This window comes from Anolis carolinensis, unplaced genomic scaffold (genome assembly GCF_035594765.1).
Source record: "Anolis carolinensis isolate JA03-04 unplaced genomic scaffold, rAnoCar3.1.pri scaffold_12, whole genome shotgun sequence".
Lineage (NCBI taxonomy): Eukaryota > Metazoa > Chordata > Lepidosauria > Squamata > Dactyloidae > Anolis > Anolis carolinensis.
The window spans coordinates 1,680,808-1,699,269 of NW_026943823.1; the positions used below are offsets into that span (position 1 = coordinate 1,680,808).

At 37.7% G+C, this 18,462-nt stretch overlaps 1 protein-coding gene across 4 annotated transcripts in view; it reads right to left on the reverse strand.

Moving 5' to 3' along the window:
- Window positions 1-15,095, reverse strand: part of lamp2 (lysosomal associated membrane protein 2) — a 42,316-nt gene extending 27,221 nt beyond the window's left edge. For 2 of the 4 annotated variants that reach the window (XM_062963907.1, XM_062963906.1), the window contains exons 1-5: window positions 14,930-15,095; window positions 7,317-7,435; window positions 4,910-5,120; window positions 2,312-2,473; window positions 211-455 (exon numbers count right to left, since the gene is read on the reverse strand). In XM_062963907.1, coding sequence (XP_062819977.1) covers window positions 211-455; window positions 2,312-2,473; window positions 4,910-5,120; window positions 7,317-7,435; window positions 14,930-14,999 — 807 coding nt within the window. In that variant the 5' untranslated portion in view covers window positions 15,000-15,095. The remainder of the gene's footprint in view (window positions 1-210; window positions 456-2,311; window positions 2,474-4,909; window positions 5,121-7,316; window positions 7,436-14,929) is intronic. The other 2 variants (XM_062963904.1, XM_062963905.1) reach the window with 1 other exon arrangement.
- Window positions 15,096-18,462: the final 3,367 nt, after the last annotated feature.

Consider the following 18,462-nt stretch of genomic DNA (forward strand, 5'->3'; position numbering starts at 1 on the left):
ATAATTTAAGACACTAAAAATTAATACAATACAATAATAAAATATAATAAATAAAAAGATAACTTACAATAAAATTAATTAAAAAAATACAAATAACGTCAAATAAAAATTACACAACAATTTTTAACCAATACCACCCCCACTTTGCCACAGCAACGCGTGGCCGGGCACAGCTAGTATATATATATATATGTATAGATGTAAGTCAACCTTTTGGGAGATGTTGAGCTGGAGGCCCAGGGTGGCCAGAAGGCAGGTGACGCTGTGGTCGCTGAGCGAGTAGCTCCCCGTGGCGGGCGGTTCCACCGGCACCAACGTGGGCAAAGGAGGCAACGGAGGCTCCGGGGTGGGAGGAGCCGTGGGGGTGTTTGCTGCGGCGGTGACGGCAAGCGCCGTGATACGCATGGTAGATATTACTGTGGTGGTGACCACGATGTCTTTGTCGCAAACAGTCTCTGGAAAAAGGAGAAACATACATGCCAAGTACTGCCATTACAACCTGGAGCATTTACATATCAATACAGGTAAAGGTTTCCCCTGACATTAAGCCCAATCGTGTCCGACTCCATTTCTAAGTCGAAGAGCCGGCGTTGTCCATAGACACCTCCAAGGTCATGACTGCATAGAGCACCATTACCGTCCCACCGGAGCAGTACCTATTGATCTACTCACATTTGCATGCTTTCGAACTGCCAGGTTGGCAGAAGCTGGGGCTAACAGCGGGAGCTCACCCCACTCTCGTGGAGCGCCAATGTTACCTTCCCGCCGGAGCAGTACCTATTGATCTACTCACATCTGCATGTTTTCGAACTGCCAGGTTGGCAGAAGCTGGGGCTAACAGCGGGAGCTCACCCCACTCTCGTGGAGCGCCAATGTTACCTTCGTGCCGGAGCAGTACCTATTGATCTACTCACACTTGCATGCTTTCGAACTGCCAGGTTGGCAGAAGCTGGGGCTAACAGCGGGAGCTCACCCCACTCTCGTGGAGCGCCAATGTTACCTTCCCGCCGGAGCAGTACCTATTGATCTACTCACATCTGCATGTTTTCAAACTGCCAGGTTGGCAGAAGCTGGGGCTAACAGCAGGAGCTCACCCCACTCTCATGGAGCGCCAATGTTACCTTCATGCCGGAGCAGTACCTATTGATTTACTCACATTTGCATGCTTTCGAACTGCCAGGTTGGCAGAAGCTGGGGCTGATAGCGGGAGTTAACCCCTCTCCTATGGAACGCCAATGTTACCTTCGTGCCGGAGCAGTACCTATTGATCTACTCACACTTGCATGCTTTCGAACTGCCAGGTTGGCAGAAGCTGGGGCTAACAGTGGGAGCTCACCCCACTCTCGTGGAGCGCCAATGTTACCTTCCCGCCGGAGCAGTACCTATTGATCTACTCACATCTGCATGTTTTCAAACTGCCAGGTTGGCAGAAGCTGGGGCTAACAGCAGGAGCTCACCCCACTCTCATGGAGCGCCAATGTTACCTTCATGCCGGAGCAGTACCTATTGATTTACTCACATTTGCATGCTTTCGAACTGCCAGGTTGGCAGAAGCTGGGGCTGATAGCGGGAGTTAACCCCTCTCCTATGGAACGCCAATGTTACCTTCGTGCCGGAGCAGTACCTATTGATCTACTCACATTTGCATGCTTCCGAACTGCCAGGTTGGCAGAAGCTGGGGCTGACAGCAGGAGCTCACCCCAATCCCTGGATACAAACTGCCGACCTTCTGGTCAGCAAGTTCAGAAGCTCAATGGTTTAATCCACTGCGCTACTGGGGACTCCAGAGTTTGAATAGATAACAATAATAAAATAATAATAATAATATAATAATGATCTTTATTTACCATATATACTCGAGTATAAGCTGACCCGAATATAAGCTGAGGCACCTAATTTTACCACAAAAAAACTGGGAAATTAAAAATTAAAGGCATAAAAATAAAATCACAAGTGAAAACACAGTGATAAAATAATAAAATAAAACAATATTAATAATATAAAATAATATTAATAAAATAAAATAAAAATAAAACAATATTAATAATATAAAATAATATAAATAAAATAAAATAAAAATAATATAAATAAAATAAAATAAAATAATATAAATATATAAAATAAATAAAATAAAATATTCTTCTTCTTCATTTATATTCCGCTTTATCTCCCCGGAGGGACTCGGAGCAGATTGCAGTACACACATAAGGCAAACTTTTAATGCTTTTTACACAACAAACATGTACCCTAACCACATGGATCATGAGTAGTTTTGAAACCTCGGCAACGTCTTCTTGCGCCAACGACTCACCGATGTTACTCTGGGCCCCTTGGTCGAGGAACGCCTGCAGAGTGACGTCCCAGATCTCTTGCACCACGTTGTCGGACTCAATGGTCTCGATGCTTCGGCAGCTGTAAACCGTGTCCAGCTTCACAGCCTCCGGGGGGTAATTGGCGGAGACGGTGACAAGCCCTGCAAACGAGAGAGCAGAGGTTTCAAAACAACAAAGCCAGGCCAAGAAAGGTTTCAGCCAAGGAAAAACTCTGTTGTCGTGTTGCACATGCAATGCTGTGATAGCGACGTCCTCTTTCCTAAAACTCTTTGGCTTACGGTTAGAAATACACATCTATTAACTAATCCCTTTTCCTCGACCACAATAGTGTCTCCCATTTAACTCTGATGCCTTGGGTAACAAGCAGAGAAGTGGATTATTAAATGTTTCATACAAATATCTGGATTCTTTCTTGTCAAACAGCTTATTGTTTTCCCCCTCTTCAGCTCATGCAATACAAACATTGTCGTTTTCAGGCAAATGGTTTTGTGAGCGCAGCTCATCCATACTTGCTTTTGGTCTATAACAATTATATTTAGCTTACGATGTCGATTTCGTAGAGGGGAAAGCATTCTCTCCTGCCGTTTCGCCCACATCTGTGGCAGGCATACTCAGAGGTTGTGAGGTTATGGCCATGGTCCAGAAGCATTCTCTCCTGCCGTTTCACCCACATCTGTGGCAGGCATACTCAGAGATTGTGTAGTTATGGCCATGGTCCAGAAGCATTCTCTCCTAACGTTTCGCCCACATCTGTGGCAGGCATACTCAGAGATTGTGTAGTTATGGCCATGTTCCAGAAGCATTCTCTCCTAACGTTTCGCCCACATCTGTGGCAGGCATACTCAGAGATTGTGTAGTTATGGCCATGGTCCAGAAGCATTCTCTCCTAACGTTTCGCCCACATCTGTGGTAGGCATCCTCAAAGGTTGTGAGGTTATGGCCATGTTCCAGAAACATTCTCTCCTAACGTTTCGCCCACATCTGTGGCAGGCATCCTCAAAGGTTGTGAGGTTATGGCCATGTTCCAGAAGCATTCTCTCCTAACGTTTCGCCCACATCTGTGGTAGGCATCCTCAAAGGTTGTGAGAGCTCCGGTTTCAGACCCTCTACAAACACTTTAAAGGTCCGAGTCAGGCTTAAAATTGAGAATTTAAAAATAACAAACTAAAGTTTTATCGAGTCTGGGTTGAGGATGCCTGCCACAGATATGGGCGAAATGGCAGGAGAGAATGCTTCTGGAACATGGCCATAACCACACAACCTTTGAGGATGCCTGCCACAGATGTGGGCGAAACGTTAGGAGAGAATGCTTCTGGACCATGGCCATAACCTCACAATCTCTGAGGATGCCTGCCACAGATGTGGGCGAAACGGCAGGAGAGAATGCTTCTGGAACATGGCCATAACCTCACCACCTCTGAGGATGCCTGCCACAGATGTGGGTGAAAGGGCAGGAGAGAATGCTTCTGGAACATGGCCATAACCTCACCACCTCTGAGGATGCCTGCCACAGATGTGGGTGCCTCCAGGCAACAACAGCCAGGCTACCTCTAAATAAATAATTTGCCAAAAATATTTCAGAAAAAAAAATATTCGAAGGAAAAATTCAGAAAAAATATATCCGTCAACGTTTTCACGTATTTACTATTCCGCAGATAGCAAACAATCCGGTGGCAGCGAACCCTTCCCAAACGGTGGGTGCCTCCTGGCAATAACAGCCAGGCTAACTGACTGACTTGCAAACTTCATGGCTAACTCAATGTCATATAGACGCCATGAGCCCCAGACGCAGGCCAAACCTCAGGAGAGAATGCTTCTGGACCATGGCCATAACCTCACAATCTCTGAGGATGCCTGCCACAGATGTGGGCGAAACGTCAGGAGAGAATGCTTCTGGACCATGGCCATAACCTCACAACCTTTGGGGATTCCTGCCACAGATGTGGGCGAAACATCAGGAGAGAATGCTTCTGGACCATGGCCATAACCTCACAACCTCTGAGGATGCCTGCCACAGATGTGGGCGAAACGGCGGGAGAGAATGCTTCTGGGACATGGCCATAACCTCACCACCTCTGAGGATGCCTGCCACAGATGTGGGCGAAACGTTAGGAGAGAATGCTTCTGGACCATGGCCATAACCTCACCACCTCTGAGGATGCCTGCCACAGATGTGGGCGAAACGGCAGGAGAGAATGCTTCTGGACCATGGCCATAACCTCACCACCTCTGAGGATGCCTGCCACAGATGTGGGCGAAACGGCAGGAGAGAATGCTTCTGGACCATGGCCATAACCTCACCACCTCTGAGGATGCCTGCCACAGATGTGGGCGAAACGTTAGGAGAGAATGCTTCTGGACCATGGCCATAACCTCACAACCTCTGAGGATGCCTGCCACAGATGTGGGCGAAACGTCAGGAGAGAATGCTTCTGGACCATGGCCATAACCTCACAACCTTTGGGGATTCCTGCCACAGATGTGGGTGAAACATCAGCCCAGAAAACACACAGCAGCCCTAGAAGCCAATCGGTTGGTGCCGTATTGAGAAGAGAGAGAAATGACCACGTGCTCACCCATCCTTTTTGCGTCTGGAAACAACTGCGCATCGTTGGTGTTGTAGGTGAAGGTAATGATCCCTTGGTAGATGTCGGCCTTCTCGGCGAAGCTGATGACCCACGAGTGCTCGTCCCCAAACTCCACGGCCAACATCGGGCCGCTCGTCTCGTTGCCGCACGTGCTTCCGTCGTACCGCAAGGCCGACGGGAGCATGAAGGCCACGGTTTTCTGAAATAATAAAAAACTTCCTTAAGATGCATTTCTGAGCCACAAAGACACCTCCAAGATCACTGGAATGGCTGCATGGAGCACCGTTGCCTTCCCGCCAGAGCAGTACCTATTGATCTACTCACATTTGCATGCTTTTTTAAACAAATATATTTTTTTTCTGAAACTGTGAGACACAAATATAGTGAAATAGGAACAGACAAGACTACACATAGACCAGCAACACATAAAAAACCATGTGCCAACCAAAGTGAGAGAAGAGAATAAATAAATAATAATATTAATAATAAAAAGGGGAATAAAATAAAATGAAAAAAGATGACATAACATATTAATGTATACACACAAATATATATATATATATATATATATATATACACACACACACACACACACATATATATATAAGCAGTAGAGTCTCACTTATCCAAGACTCGCTTATCCAAGCCTCTGGATTATCCAAGGCAATTTTGTAGTCAATGTTTTCAATACAGTAGAGTCTCATTTATCCAAGCTAAACAGGCTGGCAGAAGCTTGGATAAGCGAGTATCTTGGATAATAAGGAGGGATTAAGGAAAACCCTATTAAACCTCAAATTAGGTTATGATTATACAAATGAAGCACCAAAACATCATGTTATACAACAAATTTGACAGAAAAAGCAGTTCAATACGCAGTCATGTTATATTGTAATTACTGTATTTAGCACCAAAATATCACGATATATTGAAAACATTGACTACAAAAATGCCTTGGATAATCCAGAAACTTGGATAAGCGAGGCTTGGATAAGTGAGACTCTACTGCAGGGGTCCTCAAACTTTTAAAGAAGAGGGCCGGTCCACAATCCTTCAGACTGTTGAGGGGCCAAATTATCATTTGAAGAAAAAAAAAACGAACAAATTGCTACACACACTGCACATATCTTATTTATATTGCAAAACAACAACAATAACAATGAAAGAACAATACAATATTTAAAAATCAAAACAATTTTAACCAACATAAACCTATCAGGATTTCAATAGGAAGTGTGGGCCTGCTTCTGGCCAATGAGATAGTCAGGTTAATTAGGACTGTTGTTGTTGTTGTCTGTCTTCAAGTCATTTCAGACTCTGGGCGAGCCTAAGTCTAAAATTATTTGGGTTGTTGTATGTATCTATGGCAGAAGTATTCTCTCCTGACGTTTCACCCACATCTATGGCAGGCATCCATGCCTCACAACCTCTGAGGATGCCTGCCATAGATGTGGGTGAAATGCCAGGAGAGAATACTTCTGGAACATGGCCATACAGCCCAGAATACATACAACAACCCTGGGATCCCGGCCATGAAAGCCTTCGACAACACACTAAAATTATTTATTTATTCATTTACTACATTTATATCCCGCCCTTTCTCACCCCAAAGGGGACTCAGAGCAGCTGTATGTACATATAATATATTATATTATTAGCATAGCACAATATTAGCATGATATATTACTATATTGAACTATACCACTATACTGTAATATTATATGTAATATATATAACATATAATTAATATTATTATATGGTATTATTATTAGTATAATATTGTATAAAATGATAATATTATTATCAATATCGTATGTATATGCAATATATTATATTATTAAAACTGATATAAAATATTATATTATAAATGAGGGCGGGGGCCAGGTAAATGACCTTGGAGGGCCGCATCCGGCCCCCGGGCCTTAGTTTGGGGACCCCTGCTCTACTGTATATCACACACCATAAACAGAAACAAAATCACAACCCTTACCAACTTGTGTGAACATAAAAACAGACTTCCATCAGATGCCCAATGTCTCTACAATATGCGCCTTCATTAATTAATAATCTTGTACAGGTAGCCCAGTCTCTTATTTTCCCTCTTTGGGATAATTATCTAATTTGCATGCTTTTGAACTGCTAGGTTGGCAGAAGCTGGGGCTAACAGCAGGAGCTCACCCCAGTCCCCGGATTCGAACCGCCAACCTTTCCGTCAGCAAGTTCAACAGCTCAGCAGTTTAATCTGCTGCACCACCGGGGGCTCCTTACTCAAACAAAGCTATGTGAATGTAGCCAAGTTTAACATAGTTTACACAGAAGTGTTCAAAGTACACCTTGGAACGGACTATAAACACACGTTGTTCACTCTGAAAGCGTCGGAGGCAATGCCAAGACTCACGTATGTATCCTCTTGTGTTTCATACTTGATGGAGATGTTCACCATCAGCTTCGCGTAGAGACAAGTCATGTTGTCCTCGTCTCTCACCTCGACGTCCAAAGCTCGCGTCTGGAAAAGAACTAGGACAGGGTTTCGGTGGTAAGACGATGCGGAAACAAACCAGTTTCATTGCACAATTTTTCCTCCTGGGTTATCAATGTCATTCCGTAATTGGTTCCATCATAAAAACATGGGGAAAAGTTTATTACACTCCAAAAACTTTGCTTTTGCAGGACGGACATCCTGCAGCACATTTTGCTCTAGTTCTTCAATGTATATCTATATATCTATATCTATATCTATATATATATAAAAGAGTGATGGCATCACGGCAGCGGACAAAACAACAAAAGTAAACACCCCACAACCTTGGAAACTGACAGCACAACCCCTCATCCATGCCTCTAGGTTGATACAACAAAAAGAAAAGAAAAATAAAGTCCTAATTAGAGGGAGAAGAATAATTGTTTTTATCCAATTGCTGCCAGTTAGAAGGCTAAGCTCCGCTCACTTGGTCTCCTAGCAACCCACTCAGCCCAGGGGACCCTTTACCTTAACTACCACCAATTCCTCAATACTTACCAGACTTCGCCACAGCAACGCGTGGCCGGGCACAGCTAGTCTATATATATAAAAGAGTGATGGCATCATGGCGACCCACAAAACAACAAAACTACAGGCCCTCCAACCTCGAAATTTGACAACACAACCCCTCATCCACGCCTCTAGGTTGATACAACAAAAAGAAAAGAAAAATAAAGTCCTAATTAGAGAGAGAGGAATAATTGCTTTTATCCAATTGCTGCCAGTTAGAAGGCTAAGCTCCTCCAACTTGGTCTCCTAGCAACCCAATAAAAATAATAAAAAACACTAAAAATAATAATAAACACTAAAAAATTAATACAATAAAATACTATAATAACAGAAAATAACTAAAAATAGTACAAGAAAATAATAAAATATAATAAATAAAAAGATAACTTACAATAAAATTAATTAAAAAATACAAATAACGTCAAATAAAAATTACACAACAATTTTTAACCAATACCACCACCACTTTGCCACAGCAACGCGTGGCCGGGCACAGCTAGTCTATATATATATAAAAGAGTGATGGCATCACGGCGACCCACAAAACAACAAAACTACAGGCCCCCCAACCTCGAAATTTGACAACACAACCCCTCATCCACGCCTCTAGGTTGATACAACAAAAAGAAAAGAAAAATAAAGTCCTAATTAGAGGGAGAGGAATAATTGCTTTTATCCAATTGCTGCCAGTTAGAAGGCTAAGCTCCTCCAACTTGGTCTCCTAGCAACCCAATTAAAAAAATAATTAAAAACACTAAAAATTAATACAATAAAATACTATAATAACAGAAAATAACTAAAAATAATACAAGAAAATAATAAAATATAATAAAAATATAACTTACAATAAAATTAATAAAAAAATGCAAATAAAGTCAAATAAAAATTACACAACAATTTTTAACCAATACCACCACCACTTTGCCACAGCAACGCGTGGCCGGGCACAGCTAGTCTATATATATAAAAGAGTGATGGCATCACGGCGACCCACAAAACAACAAAACTACAGGCCCCCCAACCTCGAAATTTGACAACACAACCCCTCATCCACGCCTCTAGGTTGATACAACAAAAAGAAAAGAAAAATAAAGTCCTAATTAGAGGGAGAGGAATAATTGCTTTTATCCAATTGCTGCCAGTTAGAAGGCTAAGCTCCTCCAACTTGGTCTCCTAGCAACCCAATTAAAAAAATAATTAAAAACACTAAAAATTAATACAATAAAATACTATAATAACAGAAAATAACTAAAAATAATACAAGAAAATAATAAAATATAATAAAAATATAACTTACAATAAAATTAATAAAAAAATGCAAATAAAGTCAAATAAAAATTACACAACAATTTTTAACCAATACCACCACCACTTTGCCACAGCAACGCGTGGCTGGGCACAGCTAGTCTGATATAAAGTCTCCACCAATTCAATGTATGTTGTCGAAGGCTTTCATGGCCAGAATCACTGGGTTGCTGTGAGTTTTCCGGGCTGTCTGGCCATGTTCCAGAAGCATTCTCTCCTGACGTTTCGCCCACACCTATGGCAGGCATCCTCAGAGGTTGTGAGGTCTGTTGGAAACGAGGCAAGCGGCGTTTATATATCTGTGGATAAAGAACTCTTGTCTATTTGAGGCAAGTGTTAATGTTGCAATTGGCTACCTTGATTAGGATTGCATGGCCTTTCAGCTTCAAAGCCTGGCTGCTTTCTGCCTGGGGGAAGGATCCTTTGTTGGGAGTTGTCAGACAAAACAGAGAAGCCACTGAAATCCACAAGCATGTGGACAACTTCAGCATAAAGGAGGAAACTATGAAAATGAACACAATCTGGCTCCCAGTATTAAAAAAAATCCAAAATCAAGACAGTAAAAAATAATAATAACAACAACAACAACAACAACAACAAGACATGTGATCCAATGCAACAGCCTTCAGAGTGTCTGCTGTGGACTCATCTTGTATTTCAAATAATAATAATAATAATAATAATAATAATAATAATAATAATAATAATAATATAAAAACTTTATTTATAACTCATTTCTATCTCCCCAAGGGGACTCAGAGTGGTTCACATGGGGACCAAGCCCGATCAACAGATAAAACAAAAATAAAGAACAAAACAGGGGAATTCCAGACCTCACACAATCAGGACCAGATAACACCTCCGAACAAAGGATTTCCCCCATGCAGGAACCAGCCAGGCTTTGAAGCTGAAAGGCTAATCAAGGTGGCCAATTGCAACATTCACACTTCCCTCCAACAGACAAGAGTTCTTTCTCCACAGATATATATATATATAAATCCCACTGACCTATTTTCCAACAGACCTCTGCCTTAGATGTGGGCGAAATGTCAGGAGAGAATGCTTCCAGAACATGGCCATACAGCCCAGAAAACTCACAGCAACCCAGTGATTCCGGCTACTCAGGTAGCTTAGTACTTCTTGAATCGTTTGTGGTATTTATTTAGGATTCACCGGATCATTGTAAACAGCACTCGGTTGCACGGTTGAGAGCGAATCTTTTCTGGTGTTATTGTTTGCAGGCCAAGCGGACATTGGAGCAAGACTTAAAAGGAAAAGCAAACAATTGAAAAGTTTTGCTAAATAAACTTGCCACTGAGTTGCAAGCGTTGCCTCCTCTAACCAACAACGCAAATGGCTTGAAATGGATTCTAGAGAAAGTATATTTTCGCTGCTTAAAATGACATTTTCTGCATTTCTCTTTGGGGTTCGGTCTGGAGATTCTGGAAGCATCGAAGAGCACAAAGATATCCTTGGGCTGTCCTTGCTCCTATCACGAGCTGTTTGTTTCCCCCCCTTTTTTTTACACTTTTATTTTTTATTACCGTATATACTTGAGTATAAGCCGACCCGAATATAAGTCGAGGCACCTAATTTTACCACAAAAAAAATGGGAAAACATTGACTCCAGTATAAGCCAAGGGTGGTAAATTTCAGAAATAAAAATAGATATCAATAAAATTACATTAATTGAGGCATCCATAGGTTAAAAGTTTTTGAATATTTACATCAAGCTCTAATTTAAGATAAGACTGTCCAACTCTGATCAAATCATTCTTCTCATCTTCTTCCATGTAAATGTGCTTATGTATCCTTTTATTAATAATAGAGTAAAATAATACATGTAATAATAATGCAGTAGAGTCTCACTTATCCAACATAAACGGGCCGGCAGAACGTTGGATAAGCGAATATGTGGATAATAAGGAAGGATTAAGGAAAAGCCTATTAAACATCAAATTAGGCTATGATTTTACAAATTAAGCACCAAAACATCATGTTTAACAACAAATTTGACAGAAAAAGTAGTTCAATACGCAGTAATGCTATGTAGTAATTACTGTATTTACGAATTTAGCACCAAAATATCATGATGTATTGAAAACATTGACTACAAAAATGCGTTGGATAATCCAGAACTTTGGATAAGCGAGTGTTGGATAAGTGAGACTCTACTATATTTACATAAAGCTCTAATTTAAGATAAGACTGTCCAACTCTGATCCAATCATTATTCTCATCTTCTTCAATGTAAATGTGCTTATGTATCTTTTTAATAACAACAGAGTAAAATAACACATGTAATAATAATAGTAAATATAGGAAAATAATACATGTAGTAATAGAGTAAAATAATAAATATAATAATAATAAGATCAGAGTGAAATAATACATGTATTAATAATAATAAAAATAGAGTCTAAGCCAAGATACCAATAAAATTACATTAATTGAGGCATCCATAGGTTAAATGTTTTTGAATATTTACATCAAGCTCTAATTTAAGATAAGACGGTCCAACTCTGATCCAATCATTATTCTCATCTTCTTCAATGTCAATGTGCTTATGTATCCTTTTAATAATAACAGAGTAAAATAATAAATGTAATAATAATAATAAATACAGGAAAATAATACGTGTAATAATAAGTAGAGTAAAATAATAAATGTAATAATAATAATAATAAATACAGGAAAATAATACATGTAATAATAAGTAGAGTAAAATAATAAATGTAATAATAATAATAAATACAGGAAAATAATACATGTAATAATAAATAGAGTAAAATAATAAATGTAATAATAAGATCAGAGTGAAATAATAAATGTATTAATAAAAATAGAGTAAAATAAATGTAATAGTAGCAACAATAATAGAGAAAAATAATAAATGTAATAATAATAATAAATACAGAAAAATAATACATGTAACAATAAATAGAATAAAATAATAAATGTAATAATAAGATCAGAGTGAAATAATAAATGTATTAATAAAAATAGAGTAAAATAAATGTAATAGTAGCAACAATAATAGAGAAAAATAATAAATGCAATAATAATAAATACAGGAAAATAATACATGTAATAAATAGAATAAAATAATAAATGTAATAATAAGATCAGAGTGAAATAATAAATGTATTAATAAAAATAGAGTAAAATAAATGTAATAGTAGCAACAATAATAGAGAAAAATAATAAATGTAATAATACTGATAATAATAGAGGAAAATAATAAATGTACCATATATTCTCGAGTATAAGCTGACCCAAATATAAGCCAACCAGGCCCCTCACCCGAGTATAAGCCGAGGGGGGCTTTTTCAGTCTTAAAAAAAGGGCTGAAAAACTAGGCTTATACTTGAGTATATACAGTAATTTGTCAATCAAAATGTGTAAGTAAACATTCTTTCTTCATTTTACAATATCTTCGACATATCACATCGCATACAATCTGACAGTTAAAAAAAATCAAGCGTATTTCTTAACAGTTTTAGCTTTTCCATTACAACTTTACTACATATCCCTCTACATATCCCTCTACCTTTTATCTACTTATACATGTTTTATTATTATTATTATTATTATTATTATTATTATTATTATTATGATGTTTACGTATACGTTCTTTCCTCCTTTTACAATATCTTAAGACATATTGTATTGTATACCATCCAACAGTAAAGAAAAATCAAAAACGTCTTTAAGCATATTTCTTATCAGTTTCTAACTTTTTCCATTTTCTATCAGGAACTGTTTATTGAATGCAAAGATAAGCAGCAGGAGAGGGCAAGGCTCACGTTGTGACCCCGTTCGGAGGCGAGCTTTGGCACCTTTCCGCCCACCTTTCCAGCCGCAATGAAGTCACAAAAACTCAGGCTGGAAGGCGCAGCTGGAGGCCTTCTTTTAAGACAGATTAACGGGGCATCTTTTCCAAAACTTTCAATAAACACAGATGGCTTTAGAAAAAGCTTCAATGCCGAGGAGATGCAAGTGAAGCCAATGAAGACTTATACTTACACTTCTTCTTACTATCATACCTATTATTACTATCATTACCATTCTATTTATTGTTACAATTATTGCTATTATACTTATTGTTACTATTGCTACTATTGTGACTATAATACTTATTGTAACTACTATTACTATTGAACTTATTGTTGTAATTGTTATATTATACTTATTGTTGCTATTACAGTAGAGTCTCACTTATCCAAGCTTTAGCACCAAAATAACATGATATATTGAAAACATTGACTATAAAAATGCGTTGGATAATCCGGAATGTTGGATAAGCGAGTGTTGGATAAGTGAGACTCTACTGTATTACTATAATTTTATTGCTACTATTAATACTGTTCATACTTATAGCTGCTACTATTACTATCACACTTATTGCTACTATTATTACTGTTGCTACTGTTACTATTATACTTACTGTTGCTACTCTTACTATCATACCTATTGTTGCTATTCCTGTTGCTAGTACTATTCTTATTGTTACTATTATTACTGCTATACTTATTGTTGCTACTACTGTTATAACATTGTTGCTGCTACTATCATCATATTGTTCCTACTACAGTAGAGTCTCACTTATCCAACATTCTGGATTATCCAATGCATTTTTGTAGTCAATGTTTTCAATAAATCGTGATATTTTGGTGCTAAATTCCTAAATACAGTAATTACTACATAGCATTACTGCATATTGAACTACTTTTTCTGTCAAATTTGTTGTTAAACATGATGTTTTGGTGCTTAATTCGGAAAATCATAACCTAATTTGATGTTTAATAGGCTTCTCCTTAATCTCTCCTTATTATCCAACATATTCGCTTATCCAACATTCTGCTGGCCCATTTATGTTGGATAAGTGAGACTCTACTGTATTACTGTCATATTGTTGCTACTATTACTCTCATACTTATTGTTGCTACTATTGCAATTGTACTTTCTGTTGCTACTCTTGCTATCATACCTATTGCTGCTACTATTACATTTGCTACTATTCTTATTGCTACTATTATTACTGCATAGTTATTGTTGCTACTATTACACTTACAGTTGCTACTACTACTACTATCCTAGCTATTATTGATACAGTAACTATTATAGTTATTGCTGCTATTGTTACTATTACTCTTACTGTTCTACTCATAGTATCATTATCATCCATTACACAGCAATGCAGCTAAACTCCAGGTAGGTGGCATCTACACTGCAGAATTAACCCAGTTTGATCCCGCTTTATCTTCCCTGGGAGTTGTAGTTTAGAGAAGGCCAAAGGCCTGCAAGAACTGTCATTCCCAGGACTCCATTGCATTCAAGTGGTATCAAACTGGATTAATTCTACAGTGTAGCCATAGTTCTCTCAATCTTGTCTTAAAACAAAACAAAACAAGGGCATGGCCGTCTCCTTCACTATGGCATATTCCACTGAAGGTAGGTCTGTCCACACTACAGAGTTGTACCGCTTTGGTCCCACTTTAGTGTCTGAAACAAAACAGAACCCTAGGACTTGTTGGCATTGAGCCAGAGCCTCTCTCCTGCGCATGCGCATCCCAAGAAAGGCTCCTCACGTTGAGGCAGGCCCGCCTTCTGCGCATGCGCGCCCCAAGAGAGCGTCTCCCTGCCCTCCCGCTCCCTTTAGAGTCTTCACTCACCGGATCCGTCGAGCAGCAGCAAGGCGAGCGGGAAGAGAAAGCGGCCGAAGAGGCTTAAACGCGCGTCCATCGCGATTCACAGCGGCGGGAGAGGCGCGAAAGAAGAAGACGCGGGCGGGCGCAGCAAGCCCAAGCGCCGAAGCCGGTCATATGAGGAGGGGGCGGGGCTTCCCGAGCGCTGCCAGCCAATCGCGTCGCTCGCCCGAGCCCTCTGCTTTGACTTTGCGATTCACGGACAACAAGCCGGCTTCTCCGTACGCGAGGGCGGGCGGGTTATCCTTCTAAACCTCCAATAAACTTTCCAAACTGCATTATTCTTCCATTTACTTTCTGCAGAAAGCATTAAAAAGCATCACAATACAATTTATATATATACACACACTATGATTATGATGATATTTATCTGTAGTATTGTTGAGTCAAATACCTCTTTGGAAAAACCTTACATAGACTATGACTTTAATATAGATTATGCAATTGCTTGGTTTGGTTATGGTCAGTAGAATTAACTTTTAATGTATTTAAGTGTGTGTGTGTGTATATATATATTAATATATATATATCTAAATATATGTAATAGTATACATATAATATATAAAATCATATATTACATATATATATTATATATGTAATATAATATATCTAAATATTATATATTATTATTGGTTTATATATATAAATAATATATAATCTAATATATAGATAGCATATACTATAAAATATATAAAATATTAAATACTGGATATTATTTACACTTTAATATAGATTATGCTATTGCTTAGTTTGGTTTGGTTGTGGTCAGCAGAATTAACTTTTAATGTATTTAAGTGTGTGTGTATATAATATAATATATATATCTAAATATATGTAATAATATATATATATATATTATAAAATCATGAATTATATATAATATATGTAATATATATATTACATATATAGTATCTCTAAATATTATATATCATTATCGGTTTATATATATAAATAATATATAACAATATATATATATATATATATATATATAATATAAACAGCATATATTATAAAATATTAAATGCTGTATATTATTTACATACAATATATATATAATATATATATATAATACATATACATAATAGATATCATAAAATATATAAATATAATATAGCATATATTATACAACATATTATACAATATATAAAATATTAAATACTGTATATTATTTACATATATAATATATATTATTTATATATAAGTAATATAATATATAGTATATATAATAATATATATCATATACATAATATATCAATATATATATATATATATATATATATATATATATAATACTATTATGTGTATGAAATTTATGTGAGATATATATATTATATTACATATATAATATATGATTTTATATATTATATATATACTATTACATATGCTTAATATATAGTATATATAATATATATCATATACATAATATATCATAATATATATATAATATATATCATACTATCATGTGTATGAAATTTATGTGAGATATATATATTATATTACATATATAATATAGGATTTTATATATTGTATATATACTATTATATATACTTAGATATATATATTAATTATATATACACACACACTTAAATACATTAAAAGTTAATTCTGCTGACTACAACCAATATGGGAATTGCAGTTAAAGTGATGCCAAACTGCTTTAATTCCATAGTGTAGATGCACCTGTCTGCTTTTGCCCTGATGAATAAGTTTGCTTTCACTTTGGGAAGGGAGAAAAAACACAAACAGAAAAATCGGAGGCGGCGGCGCCCGCCAACCAAACAATCAAAATCCTTCCCGATGGGCCGCCAAGCCCAAGCAGTTGCTGAGTTTCCCCGGGGAAAAGTCACGTGATGCTGTGTAACAATTGCAAAATAAAGGGGAGCCTTGTCACGAGGATGCAGCACCCTTTGCACAGCTGACTCCCTCCCAGCCTTGGAGATGGTGGTTTGCAGGCTGAGCAAAGGCACTGGTGCTCTGGAAGCATCATGCATGTCACAATAAAGATTTTTGCCATGCAGCCTGGCACCAATTTCATGCCACATACTGTAGCCTTTCCTGCAAAACAAGGGAATAAAAGAGCTGTGCTTGGATCCACACTAAATAGTATAAACACAGTGTTGCTGTGAGTCTTTTGGGCTGTATGGCCAATGTTTCAGAAGGAAAATAAAGGATAATAATAATAATCATCTATATATATAAAAGAGTGATGGCATCACGGCAGCGGACAAAACAACAAAAGTAAACACCCCACAACCTCGAAAATTGACATCACAACCCCTCATCCATGCCTCTAGGTTGATACAACAAAAAGAAAAGAAAAATAAAGTCCTAATTAGAGGGAGAGAAATAATTGTTTTTATCCAATTGCTGCCAGTTAGAAGGCTCACCTCTGTTCACTTGGTCCCCTAGCAACCCATTCAGCCCAGTGGACGCTTTACCTTAAGTACCACCAATTCCTCAATACTTTATTTCCCATACCGCCATACTTCGCCACAGCAACGCGTGGCCGGGCACAGCTAGTAATAATAATAATAATACAGGATTGCTGTAATGCTGGGCTGTTGTGAGTTTTCTGGGCTGCCTAGCCATGTTTGTTTATTTATTTGCTACATTTATTTCCCGCTCTTCTCACCCCGAAGGGGACTCAGAGCGGCTTACAAATCAAATGAACATACAATACAGTAGAGTCTCACTTATCCAACATAAACGGGCCGGCAGAATGTTGGATAAGCGAATATGTTGGATAATAAGGAGGCATTAAGGAAAAGCCTATTAAACATCAAAATAGGTTATGATTTTACAAATTAAGCATGAAAACATCATGTTAGACAACAAATTTGGCAGAAAAAGTAGTTCAATACGCAGTAATGCTATGTATTAATTACTGTATTTACAAATTTAGCACCAAAATATCATGATGTATTGAAAACATTGACTACAAAAATGCGTTGGATAATCCAGAACGTTGGATAAGCAAGTGTTGGATAAGTGAGACTCTACTGTATATTATTAGCATAGCACAATATAAGCATTAAATTACTATATTGTACTATATCATTGTATGGTTTATTTATTTCGTGTCAAAAGCATTGTACAACAAATACATTTCAAATAATGGAAATAAAAATAAAATAAAAATAAAAGAGCTGTGTTTGGATCCACACTAAATATTATAAACACAGTGTTGCTGTGAGTCTTTTGGGCTGCATGGCTATGTTCCAGAAGCATGCATTTTACCTGTTTGATGATGTTGGTTATATGTGCATTTTATTTTGTTGACTTTGGGCTTGGCCCCATCATGTTAGCCAGCCCGAGTCCCTGCGGGGAGATGGAGGCAGGATAGGAAAATAAAGTATAATAATAATAATAATAATAATAATAATAATAATAATAATAATAATAATAATACAGGATTGCTGTAATGCTGGGCTGCTGTGAGTTTTCTGGGCTGCCTGGCCATGTTTGTTTATTTATTTGCTACATTTATTTCCCGCTCTTCT